The 14,434-nt window shown below is 36.2% G+C and overlaps 1 protein-coding gene across 3 annotated transcripts in view; it reads left to right on the plus strand.

Annotated features, from left to right (window-relative positions):
- MTMR6 (myotubularin related protein 6) overlaps positions 1 to 13,866 on the plus strand; it is a 57,599-nt gene extending 43,733 nt beyond the window's left edge. For all 3 annotated transcript variants that reach the window (XM_043995361.1, XM_043995359.1, XM_043995360.1), the window contains 6 exons: positions 1,147 to 1,272; positions 6,156 to 6,205; positions 6,702 to 6,902; positions 8,515 to 8,646; positions 8,726 to 8,852; positions 12,110 to 13,866. In XM_043995361.1, coding sequence (XP_043851296.1) covers positions 1,147 to 1,272; positions 6,156 to 6,205; positions 6,702 to 6,902; positions 8,515 to 8,646; positions 8,726 to 8,852; positions 12,110 to 12,373 — 900 coding nt within the window. In that variant the 3' untranslated portion in view covers positions 12,374 to 13,866. The remainder of the gene's footprint in view (positions 1 to 1,146; positions 1,273 to 6,155; positions 6,206 to 6,701; positions 6,903 to 8,514; positions 8,647 to 8,725; positions 8,853 to 12,109) is intronic.
- Positions 13,867 to 14,434: the final 568 nt, after the last annotated feature.

Consider the following 14,434-nt stretch of genomic DNA (forward strand, 5'->3'; position numbering starts at 1 on the left):
TGAGGTCGGATTTGAACTCAGGTCCTCCTGAATCCAAGGCTGGTGCTCTATCCACTGTGCCCCTGGCTGCTCCTCTTACTTTTCTTAATATATAATATTCTACCTCCCATTTCCATGCCTTTGCCATGGCTGTCTCCCATATCTGGAATGCATGCACTTTTCTCCAGCTCTTAGAATCTAGCTTCCTTCAAGGAATAGTTCAAACACCACCTTCCACGTGAACCATTCCCTCCCTTGCTTTGTACCTTTTTTTTTTTTTTTTTTGGTGAGGCAATTGGGGTTAAGTGACTTGCTCAGGGTCACACAGCTAGTAAGTGTCAAGTGTCTGAGGCTGGATTTGAACTCAGGTACTCCTGACTCCAGGGCCGGTGCTCTATCCACTGTGCCACCTAGCTGCCCTGTACCTATTTTTATATAGCTGTATGTGTATATAATGTCTTCCTTGGCTAGGTTGTAAGCTCTTTGAGGTCAGGCACCGATTCACTTCTGTCTTTGTATCTCTAGCATTTAGCATATTTCATGGCGCATAATAATCAGTTTAATCAGTACTTGTTGAATGAACGATTCATTAGCCCTCCTGAATATTTTTGGCCTTTTGGGGGTATATTATAAACAAATAACATGAAGATATTTGTTTTCAGAATTACTTAAACTTTTTTTTTTTTTGTGGGGCAAGGGGGTTAAGTGACTTGCCCAGGGTCACACAGCTAGTAAGTGTCAAGTATCTGAGGCTGGATTTGAACTCAGGTACTCCTGAATCCAGGGCTGGTACTTTATCCACTGTGCCACCTAGCCGCCCTTACTTAAACTTAATTTTGCTAGCTATTTTTTTCAGTACTTCCTCTTCTTTCTAGCATAGCTTTTAATAAGCCCCATCTTTAAAGGGAAATTCACTTTTATTCAGTTTTTAGAAACACAGGTTATATTTATAGTATGTTACCTAGAGATTGCCTTTTCTTAGGGCCTTAATTTATACTTTCATCGCAAGTGACATTTTCTAAATGAACTCGACATAGAACACTGACAAATATTACCTTTTCAGTTGATCCTGCTGTATGAGATTATGTAGGTTTCTAATCAGTAGAGCTTATTGATTGAACTAAAATGCCTTCTCCTGGTATATACATATATGTTTTCTATTTTCAGGCAATAGTTGTTGAAAGTGCAAGTGTGCTGGTACATTGCTCTGACGGTTGGGACAGGACCTCTCAAGTTTGTTCCCTTGGTGCTCTCTTACTGGATTCCTATTACAGAACAATCAAAGGATTCATGGTGAGGATTTATTTGACATTCAATTTGAAGGTTTTCCATTGGTAGTATAATCTATACAAAATGCTTTTTTGTGACTTTGTAAAATTAATAGAGAATGTACTGTAATTTTCTCTTTGAATCTTTTAAAAGTACTATATTTTGAAAATTATTTTTCTTATACCATGCTAGGTTAGAATTGCTTATAAAAGATTCCACATTGTCATCTTTTAACAAATAAAAATGAATAAACTTGACAACAGCTAACCTGAATTAAGGAAACTTTTTTTTGTCTAATGATCTTTTAAACTTTGTTTCATGTTGGGAAGGTGAGATAAGATAATAGTCTTGCTGGGCTTGCCTTGTTCATATCACACCATAAGTTCTATGTTCCATTTTGGATTCCACATTTTTGTACTTGACAAACTGGAAGACATCCATAGGACAATAGTCAGATAGTTCAGAGCCTTGAGATCATGCCGTATGAAAATTGGTTGAAGGAACTGGGGATGTTTATCCTGGAGAAAAACCAAAGACTTAGAAGGGGATGAGATGAAAACTACATCCAAGTATTGGAAGGACTGTGATGTGGAAGAGGCCTTAGATTCTGTGGTTGGCCCAGAGGGAAGTACCAGAGCAAATTGTAGGAGCTGCAAAGAAGCAGATTTGGAGTCAGTCTATTTTTATTTATTTATTTTTTTTTTGGCGGGGCAATGGGGGTTAAGTGACTTGCCCAGGGTCACATAGCTAGTATGTGTCAAGTGTCTGAGGTCAAATTTGAACTCAGGTCCTCTTGAATGCAGGGCTGATGCTTTATCCACTGTACCACCTAGCTGCCCCGAGTTCCTTCTCTCTTGAGGAGTTCATTGGGAGCTGGGTATGGCATTGAGCAATTCTTGTTCAAGTATAAGTGGATTGGATGGCTTCTGAGGTCTTTTCTATCTCAGAGATTTTTTGCTTCTATGGATATGATAATGATTTTGAATTATTTAAATATGAGCTGTTATTATTATGTAACATTGAATGGTTTCTCTCTAAAAATACAGAGTGAGCCTCCCAACATTGTTTGTGCCTGAGAATTCCAGAAACCAGAGTTTCTTGGTATAATGTGTTTGTGCCTGATTAACCTGAAAGTTCTACTATTTAGAAATCTGTGTAGTAGAGAACTTGCATTTGAGTCTTGGCTGTGCAACTAGCTTCTTTTGTCATGTTGAGTGAGTCTCTCAATGTCTCATGCTCACAATTTGCAGCAGTAATATTTTTCAAAGTTAGCCAGTCTATCTTACACAAATAATTAGAGAATCACAGAATATGAGAATTGGAGAGAACCAACAGATAAGGGAATAAGCATTTATTAAGTGCCTACTATGTGCCAAACACTGTGCTAAATGCTTTATTAGCAACAATCCTGTGAGGGAGATGCCATTATCCCCGTTTTACAGGTGAGTTTACTGAGGCAGATGGAGATTTCCCAGGTCACAACTGCTAGGAAGTGTTTGAGGATGGATATGAACTTTCTAGATACTCCCCTGCTTTAAATCAGGTTCTTTCCTGCTTCCCAACCCAGCATTCCCAACTCCACTTCATCACCCAGCTGCCCAGTCTTCAGCAGCTAATCTAGTACAACCAGTGCACAAAAGAAAGTCATATCTGACACATGACTATACAGTGTCTACTTGAAGACCGTCAAGGAGGAGAACTCACCACTTCCCAAGGCAACTCCACTTTAGGGGAGTGCTTATTGCTAGGAACTTAACTCTAGACATTGAGGCTAAATTGGCCTCTTTGCAACTTTTACCTGTTTACTTGTGCTTCTGCCTTCTGGGGCTGAAAAGGACAAATAAACTCCTACTTGACATGACAGCACTTTAAGTTATTTTTTAAAAAATATTTCATTTTTTTATAGTTACATGTAAAAACAATTTTTAACATTTGTTATTAAAAATTTTCAGTTCCAAATATTCTCCTTCCCTTTCTCCCTCCTACCACCCTGACACAGCAAGCAATTTGACAAAAGGTTTTATATGTGTAGTCATGTAAAACATATTTCCATATTAGTCATCAAAAAAAGGAATCACCAACAAATTCAAGAAAATAAAAATAGTATGCTTTGATCTACATTTATACTTCATCACTTCTTTCTCTGGAGGTGGATAACATTTTTTCATCATTAGTCTTTTGGAATTGTCTCAAATCATTGATTCTATCACTGAGAATAGCTAAGTTATTCACAATATGTACAATATTGCTGTTATTGTGTATAGTCTTCTCCTGGTTTTGCTCGGTTCACTTTGCATCAGTTCATTTAAGTCTTTCCAGGTTTTTCTAAAAGCATCCTGCACATCATTTCTTATATCACAATAGTATTCCATCACAATCATAAACCATAACTTGTTCAGCCATTCCCCAACTGATGGGGAATCATCCCTTCAATTTCCAGTTCTTTGCCACCACAAAAAGAGCTGCTATAAATATTTTTGTACAAATATGTCTTTTTCCCTTTTTTAAAAAAAATCTCTTTGGGATATAAACCAATATATTAGTGGTATTGCTGGGTCAGTTTTATAGCACTTTGGGCAGCTCTCCAGAATGGTTGAATCAGCTCACAATTCTACCAACAGTGTAATACTATCCCAATTTTCCCAAAACCCCTCCAACATTTGCCATTTTCCTTTTCTCTCATTTTAGCCAATCTGATAGGTGTGAGGTGCTACCTCAGAATTGTTTTAATTTGCATTTCTCTAGTCAATAATGATTGAGTATTTTTTTCCTATTAGTATAGATAGCTTTGATTTCTTTTTTCATTCAAAATTCTTGAAGACAGTTTTCGTATCCCCCAAATCTTTTTTATCTAGACTAAACACACCCCACATTTCATCAGCTAATCCTCTTGTGGCATGGGCTCAAGGCCCTTCACTGTCATGGTTGACCTTTCTGGGTATTCCCCAGCTTAGCAGTGTCCTTAAATTCTGGAGCCCAGATCTTAGCACAGAAGTCCAGATGTGGTCTCCTGAGGGCAGAGTAGAATGATATTATCAACTCTATTATTTGCAGCCTTGCTACTCTTAATGTAGCCAAGATCTTGTTAGCTTCTTTGACTGATGCATCGTACTGCTAACATAGTGAGTAGTCAGTTCACTAAAACCCCCAGATAATTTTCAGAACAATTACTATCTAACCATATCTCTTCTGTCTTATACTTAAGAAGTTGATTTTTCTCCACCCAATGCTAAAGCCTACTGAATTTCATCAGATTCAGGCCAGTGCCCCAGCCTTTTGAGATCCTTTTGGATTCTGGCTCTATCATCTGTCATATTCCATCTCCTCCTTCCTCCTCCAAACATTGTGTTATTTGAAAACTGGATGAGCATTCCATCTATGCCTTTATCCAAGGCATTGATAAAAATGGTGAACAGCCCAGGGTCAACCCAGATGCCTTAGGTACTCCTCTAAAGATCCGCCATGTTGACCCTGAATCATTACCAGCTACTCATTGATCCCTGCCATCCAACCAGTTCTGAATTTATGTTATCATCTTATCATTGTCTTTCTATCTTCTTCATAGTATGATATTCTTTATCAAAAGATTTGCTAAAATGTATGTAAGCTGTATCCACAGCATGATCTTCATCTATCAGTTGAGTAATATTGTTTGGAAAAGAGGTGTGTTGAGTCTGGCACAGTTTATTCTTTTATTTTTGGCAGGGCAATGAGGGTTAAGTGACTTGCCCAGGGTCACACAGTTAGTAAGTGTCAAGGTCTGAGGCTGGATTTGAACTCAGGTCTTCCTGAATCTAGGGCTGGTGCTTTTTCCACTCTGCCACCTAGTTGCCCCTAGGCACAGTTTATTCTTGATGAAGCTATGTTGGTTCTTTTTGTAATCAACCACTTTCCTTTTTAGATGTTCACCAACCATGTCTTTAGTGATGTGTTTCAGAATTTAGGAAATCAAAAGTCAAGTTCACTGGCTTATCATATACAGATTCTATTCTTTTTTGAAAATTGGGACAATACGTGCCATTTTCCAGTCTTGTGGTATCGCTCCCATTTTTCATGGTCTTTCAGATGTCACTAACACTTATTAATCAATCACATTGGCCAATTTTTTCAGAACCAAAGCATGTAGTATGCCTGGGTCAAGTGACTTGAATACATCAATCCTCTTACTCTCCTCATTTCTTATGTCCTGTAAAACTGTTTTAAACCCACCTATTCATAATAGTTATGAGAACTCAATTGTTTTAACTTGGACTTGTGTTTCTTTTCCTTTTCTTTCTTTTTTTTTGGCGTGGGGCAATGAGGGTTAAGTGACTTGCCCAGGGTCACACAGCTAGTAAGTGTCAAGTGTCTGAGGTCGGATTTGAACTCAGGTCCTCCTGAATCCAGGGCCGGTGCTTTATCCTTTGTGCCACATAGCTAGCTATGCCTGGATTTGTGTTTCTTTATGTAAATTTTTTAACATGAAAAGTTCCTCAAGCAGAGACTGCAACTTATTTTTATTTTGTAAAGCCTTTTAGGTCTATAGTCAATACAATAGGAACTCAATAAATTAGTTGACAGTGAAATCTTGATTTATTGTTAAATTGTACTTCAGTTTAACTGTTAAAATAACTTCTTAACTATTTTCTAAGCAGCCTTTGTTGTGTGAATGATAGCTCTTGTATTATTAAAGATTAACAGGAAAGAGCTTGAAATTCTTGTCAACTTTTTTTATGAGGCTAACAAGATCTATAAATATAATATGGGAAAAGATAATATTACGGTTAGGAAAATACTAGAATTTGATGGTTTTGATAATTATTAAGTAAAAATGCCTAATGGTATATTTAGGATAATGTGTTTTGATCATTCAGAGTAGATTAAAAGGCAGTTTTTTGAAATGACTTGGTAATTTCTTTTTCTTCTAGGTTTTGATAGAGAAGGACTGGATCTCCTTTGGACATAAATTTTCAGATAGGTACAGAATAGTTGTCAAATTTGTATAATTGACAACCTTAGTCTTTTAAAACATTGTACAATTTATTTGAACTGAATTGTGTCTAATGGCAGAGAGCACTAATATTTTGAAGTACCAATGCTATTATCAATTATGTTATTAATTACATGAAAGCTAATATTTTTCCTACCAGAATAAATTGCTCTAAGGTCTCTAGATGGATTTATTTTAATGACTAACTGAATGGTATGTAAATAAAAGTAACTTGATTATGGAATACAAGTTTTAGTGTTCAGTATTTGAATGCAGCAGACAATTTGGTCTGTTTTAGTTGAAATGTATTTGCAAGGCTGGTTATTAAATGTATATACCTTGCTAACAAGAAAATTCATTCCAGTTCTCATATGCCAATATAACTAAAAATGTTTAGACTTTTTATGTATGTAGTTTACATAATACTTAATTGATGAATTTCATACACAATTTAAAAACTTTTTGCTTTTGGGGACATATATAGGTGTGGTCATTTGGATGGTGATCCAAAGGAAGTTTCACCGGTGTTCACTCAGTTTTTGGAATGTGTGTGGCATCTGACAGAACAATTTCCACAAGCTTTTGAGTACAATGAAGTATTTCTTCTTCAGATCCATGAGCATGTTCATTCATGCCAGTTTGGAAATTTCCTTGGGAATTGTCAAAAAGAAAGAGAAGATCTCAAGTAAGATGATTTATTTGAAATGGCTTTTTAAAGAAATTCTAACAAACTGAGGACTAATAGCCATAGAGTTACTGTGCAGGAGTATAAAGAGCCCTGGATTTGGATTTATGAAGATCTGGTTTCAAGTCCTTTCTGTGTGACCTAGGGAAAGTCGCTTAACTTCTCAGCTCCCTGAGGCATCTTCTCTATACAGATGAGTCACTGATCTTCATGAGCAAAGAGGGTTTTCCTACTAAGAGTTCTCTACAGTGATGAAATCACTGGACTAGATTGGGGTGGGGGAGAGAGAAATTTGATAAAACAATGAACTATTGGTTATTTTAAAATATAAGGAAATAAACACATTTCTTGTAATTCCAAATAAATAATTTTGTGGAATAAAAATAAAATTATAAATGTTTGGGGATGTTTGGCCATTATGATGGTCACAGATTGGGTCAGGGTCTCGCTGTGAAGAAATATGTAATTTTAACTCTGACATTTTATATAGTTTGATTCCTACATTGTTCACTTGAAAACAGGCACAGAGACCTTATGACTTGCACAGAGTCATACCACTACTTAGTGGTAAAATTTGAGCTAGAAACTTGTTCTTTTAACTCACTTTTCTTACTCCTCTAACCTAGAGGAGTTCTTTCTCTCCTGGCTACCTTAATGTGTTTCACTTTGTGGGGACTTGTTTCTCCTCCAATATAAATCCCCTGTTCTTAAGTAATATTTTATGTATAATAATATGAAGTTGGTAGAACCTGAGAGTTATACAAAGAGGTCCTATGGAGGACCCTGAAAATCATACAGAAACTTTTTTTTTTTTAGTGAGGCAGTTGGGGTTATGTGACTTGCCCAGGGTCACACAGCTAGTAAGTGTTAAGTATCTGAGGCCGGATCTGAACTCAGGTACTCCTGACTCCAGGGCCAGGTGCTCTATCCACTGTGCCACCTAGCTGCCCCAATACAGAAACATTTTAACCTTTATGTAAGCAGTAGGGAATGATTAGAGGTTCTCGAGTGGGGAACTGCTGTGATGAAAGCAGAGTTTAAGGCAAGTTATATCTAGCAGCAGTATCCTAGTATCTCACCCTTTATGTTCAGCACAGTGCTTCACATATAAAAAGTGTTGTGCAATTATTTGTTAAGTAAATGATTGGTGGAAAGGAAAGATGAAAGTTGCCAATAATTAGTGAGGATTTATTCCTGCAGTAAATAAATCTAGGTGTGAAATGACAAAGGTCTATACTTAAGTTTGTGGTAGTGGGAATGGAGATTGAAGAGAAAGTTAAATATTTAACTAGAAAATGAAATATTTAAAAGAGGTCATTTATATTACTTGATGACATATTGGATAATAGAGATATAGAAAATAAAATCAGAAAAAAAACTCCAGGATTTCTAGTCTACTTAGTCCCAACCAGGGCTTAAAAGTGTTCTCATTTTCACTCAGTGCATGTAAGCCATATACAGATAGGGTTTGCTTTGTATATGTCATGTATAGCATATGTGATGAGCATAGAAGAAGAGCAAAAGGCAGGAATCACAATGGGGAACTAAAATGAGAGTTTAGAAGGTGAGTTTTTTATCTACATGAAAACTTTCTCATTCTGACTGTGTTAAGGTTGAAAGAGAAGACTTACTCCTTGTGGCCCTTTCTTTTGGATGACCACGAAAAGTACTTAAACCCTTTCTACAGTCCCAGCTCTCAGAAACTGACAATGCTGGAGCCGAATACAGTGCCTTTCAACTTTAAGTAAGTAGGCATACCTGAGCATCTATATACTCTTCTCCCATGAAGACAATTCACTAAAATGTGTTTTCTTTCCTTTGAGGTTTTGGAGAAATATGTACCATCAGTTTGATCGAACAATGCATCCTAGGCAGTCTGTATTTAAGCTGATTATGAACATGAATGATCAAAATAAGCAACTAGAGAAAGAAATTAAAGAACTAGAATCTGTGAGTATTCCGAAAAACATAATATTAGTTTGAACTATTTAAACTAAGTTCAGTTCTTTACTCTTGTACTTGTTACAATACAATTAAAATTACTTATTGCAATAAGTCTTTTCTTTAAGTCAGTAATTTTACCACAAACTAACCTCTATTTCTTTTCTTCAAAGAAAGTAGTTTGTATCATTGATATAGTTATTTTATCATTTTTACCTTCTATAACCCAAAAGGAGAAAGTAGATTCTAACTAAATAGAACTTTTGGAGAAAATCTGATTGACTGCGGGGCAGCTAGGTGGCGCAGTGGATAGAGCACCAGCCCTGGATTCAGGAGGACCTGAGTTCAAATCTGGCCTCAGACACTTAACACTTACTAGCTGTGTGACCCTGGGCAAGTCACTTAACCCCAATTGCCTCACTAAAAAACAAACAAACAAACAAAAAATCTGATTGACTGGTATACCACTCACCAAGGAAGACTTTTCCCAGACAGTATCCCATAGAGACCATCTCACATAGATCTTAATTTTCTCCAGAAGGTGATGCCACAGTGAGAATTTATGACTCCCAGGGTGAGGGCATCCAAAGATAGCAAAAGGAAAGATGTCAGTATTACAGAGGGTGAGTCTAGAGAGGATTTCAAGCAATTGAAAGGCACAATTTATCTTCTGAGGAATTTTTTTCCCTCTTCATTCCATTCTAAGGAAAGTTCATAGAATCATAGAACTTTAAATAGAAGGTATCCCTCTGGCCATCTATTCCAGTCTTTGAATATATTTCTGAAAGAAATCATCTACTCTTGTTGGCTCTGTTTAAAGACCTCTAAAGGCAGCTCATTCCAGTTTTGAGTAGCTTCAAGTATTTGCAGGAACTTTTTTTTTTCATGAACACAAGCCTAAATGTGCCTCCTAGAAGCTTCTACCCATTTTTCCTTGTTTTGCTTTGTGGGGCCAAGCAAAACAAATCCAGTCCCTTGTCCACATGACAGCTCCCAGATACTTGGAGGTAGGTATCATGTCCCCTATCAGTTTTCTCCAGGCTAAACACCCTTGGTTCCTTTAGCTTTTCCTATATGACACAGATTCCAGGTTCTTGACCATTCTGACTAACCCCCTCTGGACATTCTCCAGAGGGGTCACCTAGCACTGACTATAGTCCCACTTGGGTTTGAATATGGCAGAGTTCAGAGGGACCATTACTTCCTTATTTCTGGAAACTAGGCTTCTCTTAATGCAGCCCTGGAACATAAAAGTTTTTTTTTTAATTTGTTTTGTTGGCTGCCATGTACCACTGCTGAATCACTGGACTTGGTGCCCATTAAAATCCTAGGATCTCTTTCAGACAGCGAACTTGCCTATCCTGGCACTTGTGAGGGTGACTTTTTTTGAACCCAAGTGTAAGAAATTACGTCTACTCCTATTGAATTTAATCTTATTGGATTTTAGCCCAGTCCTCTAGCCTGTCATGATCTTTTTGGATCCTGACTCTCTCATAGAATGTGTTAACTTTCCCTTTATGTCATCTGAAAATTTGATGAGCTTGTCATCTCTTTAAGTTTTTTTTTTTTTAAGTGAGGCAATTGGGGTTAAGTGACTTTCCCAGGGTCACACAGCTAGTAAGTGTTAAGTGTCTGAGGCCGGATTTGAACTCAGGTACTCCTGACTCCAGGGCCAGTGCTCTATCCACTGCACCACCTAGCTGCCCCATCTCTTTAAGTTTTAGCTTAAAATGTTGTACAACATATGTTGACCTCTGATCTCTTGTGGACTCCACTGAAGGCCTCCTACCAAGGTGACATTGAACCACTAATGGCTACTCTTTGACTCCCACCATTCAGCCAGGTCTAAATTTAGCTAATTATATTATCATCTAACCCACCTCTCTGTGTTTTCCGCAAGAATAGCATGACATTCTTTGTCAAATTATTTGCTGTCAGAATTCTGTCAGGAATCAGTCAAGTTAATTGGGCTTAAAGTCCATTATGTAAACATAGTAAACAGTAGTAGGGAAGACCAGAATTGAATCTTTGTATACATTATTAAGAATGATTTAGGTAAGTTTGTTTATGAAGATTCTTACCTCTGTCTTGTAACATGTCCAGCTTCCTTCAAGGTACAGCTTGGGTGTCAACTTCTATCTTAGGTTTTTTTCTCATTCTTACTTTTTTGCTCTTCAGCTATTTCATTATGGAGCTACTTAGTGTATATGTTGTGTCACCCCCAATAGAACATAAGTTCCTTAAGGGGAGGGGCTGTTTTGTTTTTGTTTTTGTATTCCTGTGCCTGGAACTTGATACATGTTTGTTCAACTACATCACATTAGAGTACAGGATGAATCCACTATACTGTGTTTTGCACCATCAGATATTTATTGGACTGAGTGTTAGAAATGACCTCTTATGTGGTGATTCATAACTAAACTAACTGAAATTAGACCACAACCAGTTTTTATGTTTTCTTTTATTCTTTTTTGCACAAGAAGTATCAATCAGCTTTTATTAAGTACTTACTATTTGTCAGACACTGTGCTAGATGCTGAGGATACAGAAACAGAGAATGAAACAATCTCTGTTATTAAGAAGCTTATAGTCTAACAAGGGAGACAAGTGAATACATAATAAGTATATACATATGTATATATTTATGTATGTATAAAGAAACTAAGTTGAGGGCACTAGCAGTTGGAGAAATAGGGAAAAGTTTCATAGAGAATATTTGATTATGTAATAATAAGTATCTTAATTTCTGTTATAAACTTTTTTCCATGAAAAATCAGCTATGAGGGGGCAGCTAGATGGAGCAGTGGATAAATCACTGGCCCTGGATTCAGGAGGACCTGAGTTCAAATCTGGCTTCAAACACTTGACACTTACTAGTTGTGTGACCCTGGGCAAGTCACCCTCATTGCCCCACCAAAAAAAAAAAAAAGCGGGGTTTAAAAAAAAAGAAAAATCAGCTATGAGAAATGCAAGAATCTATAATGTATAGAGGTGCATTTTTCTAGGTAACTGATGGATGTCTACATCATGTGTAAGGGTAAATTTAGTGATTTCCTTCAGGTCCTCTCAAATTAAATTGATTACAAAAAAACCTTTAAAGCTGTAACTAAATGAAAATATATTTAAACAACTGGTATTTATAACCACATCTTATTTATTTGAACTTTTTAAAATTAATGTTAACAAAGGATTTTAATTTAATAATGAATGCATAAACCTAAAAGGCTCTCAATAACAGTAGTTTTTCAAATTTGAATTTGTTTTAGAAAATCAAACATCAGAAAAACAGGCAAAGTGATACCGTTCTCACCAAGGAATCTTTGCGCTCTATCCATCCTGACTCTCCAACCCTCAAACCTTCCCTGTGTTTTAAGAAGGAGCAGACCATATTACCTGTGAATGATGCTCTTCGAACTATAGAGGGCAGCAACACCGCAGACAATCGTTATAGTGAATATGCAGAAGAATTTTCCAAAACTGAACCTGCAGTTGTCAGTTTGGAGTATGGAGTAGCAAGGATGACCTGTTAATTATCATAGTGAAATGTATTTCTTTTTTGGATGGACCGAAATACAAGAGATGGATTATTGTGAGGATGGTCTGTGCTGCATGACCAAAAGCTAATTTATCTGATGTTAGGTTTTAGAGTAGAAAAGCATGCAAATAGCTCTCTTGAGGGGAATGGCAGTCTGATTTCATTTTTATAAAGGGATGACATTTGTGATAAAGAGAAATGAGTGGTATTTGGGGGATATTAATAAAAATGCAATTTGCACTGTAGCTTTGAAAACCAATGTTAGTTTATAATGTATATGTTCATTATAGCTAGATGATCCTATATTCTCATGAACATGAATAACCTTAATTTTCTTTGGGGAAAAAAATCAACAAAATGATCTTTTGTTTACTCTGCAACTCAAGGGACACGTGTACTTGTCCACAAAATTAGATTCCTATAAAATTTGTTAAATGTTGATGTTTAATGCTGAAGTGCCATGTTAAATACTCTGAACAGGGCCTTAATACAAGTTTTTAACTTTGTCATCCCCTTTAATTTTTATAGCTAAAATATATACATATATTTTACTTTTGGGGAGAAGTGGGGGTCAGTGTGAGCCTTGCTTTGTTCATAAGAACTTTTATGTGAATATAGAATATTGTAAGAGTTTTATGGACTGAACAGTTTAAGAATTACAAATGTGTAAAAATTGAAGATTTTTCCATTCCTCTTTTCTTATATATTACCACTTTAGATCATTTACATGTTATAATATAGATTATTGGTTTCAAGTGCATGTGCCTGGATATTTAAGACTGTGGCTTGTATATATCAATTATTGCATTTCACAAATTACCAGCTTGCTGTGGTGAATTTTCTTCCTTTGGTAACAATGTGTGAGGTATAAAGAGCAAAAAAAATCCCCAACAACCTATCATACATTTTTATTCTTTAAAGAAATAATGAAAAGCACATTATAGACTTTCATTGAAGAAAGGCCTTATTCCGCAATATTCTTCTGTTCTTTGTCAAGCTTTAAGTTAAAACAAAAACTTTTACCAACAGAACAAGAGGTACAGACAGCTTAAGTTTTTACTTAAAAGCATGATTTTCAAAACGTAACTTGCTTGTGTATAGGATTATTTTCTTCTCTTTTTAATGAGGAGAGGGAAAATTGTAGGAAAAGACTTTAATAAGAACAGATTTTGAAAGCTTTCTTTGGTAAGTTTTATAACAGCTCATTCATAGCTAAAATAGAATTCTCCTTTAGTGTCTCCTATTCCTAGCCTTCACATGCTTCATCTAATCATCAATGTATGTTTCCCAAGTAGAAGGGAAAAGCAGTTTTCAAAACTGTACTACTAAAAATGGTGGATGCCTTATTTTGAGTAGTAGTATAAGCACAAAAATTAGGATCTGGTTATGGTTTCCACAGTGTGTACCATGTCATTATGTGGAAAAAATAGTCTGAGTTACCGTCTGTACACTATTACAGATTTATTTCACGCTTCCATGAAAGCATGATCACATACAATTGCCAATCTCAGCTAATTAAGATGCTCAAAATTAGAGTAACACACGTTAGGGTGGCACAAGTTAAGACTGAGGAGTGTTGAGAAAGCTGTATAAGAAACTTCATGCTTTCTCCTATTCCTGAATCTGATTAGTTTTGACTTTTCTGAAGCATTTAAGTTTTTCTTTTGCCATCTTGACTCCCACATGGCCTTCAGCATCTAAGTTTTTCAAAAGGAAAAAAAGCCTTATTTTATAGGAGAGTTTATTATGTAATCCTTAAATGTCTTTCCAGAGCACATTACATAATAAGAGTACTCCTTTATGAATACTAGCAAAAAATACTGCATGTTCAGTTTATCCTTCGCAATATCCTCTCCCTTACAACTATAAGCATCAGGAAAGGGAGCATAGTCATTTTTGTATCCATTAACAAAGAGAAACTTGGGTGCCTTGTTACTCACTGATTTGGGTATTGAAATCTTTGGTGGCAAATTTCTCATATTCATTTTTGCCGAGACAGTATATACACAGAAATCACTTAGCATTCACAGTGTCCTACAAAGTAAATGTTGGGAAA

This window comes from Dromiciops gliroides, chromosome 3 (genome assembly GCF_019393635.1).
Source record: "Dromiciops gliroides isolate mDroGli1 chromosome 3, mDroGli1.pri, whole genome shotgun sequence".
Classification (NCBI taxonomy): Eukaryota; Metazoa; Chordata; class Mammalia; order Microbiotheria; family Microbiotheriidae; genus Dromiciops; species Dromiciops gliroides.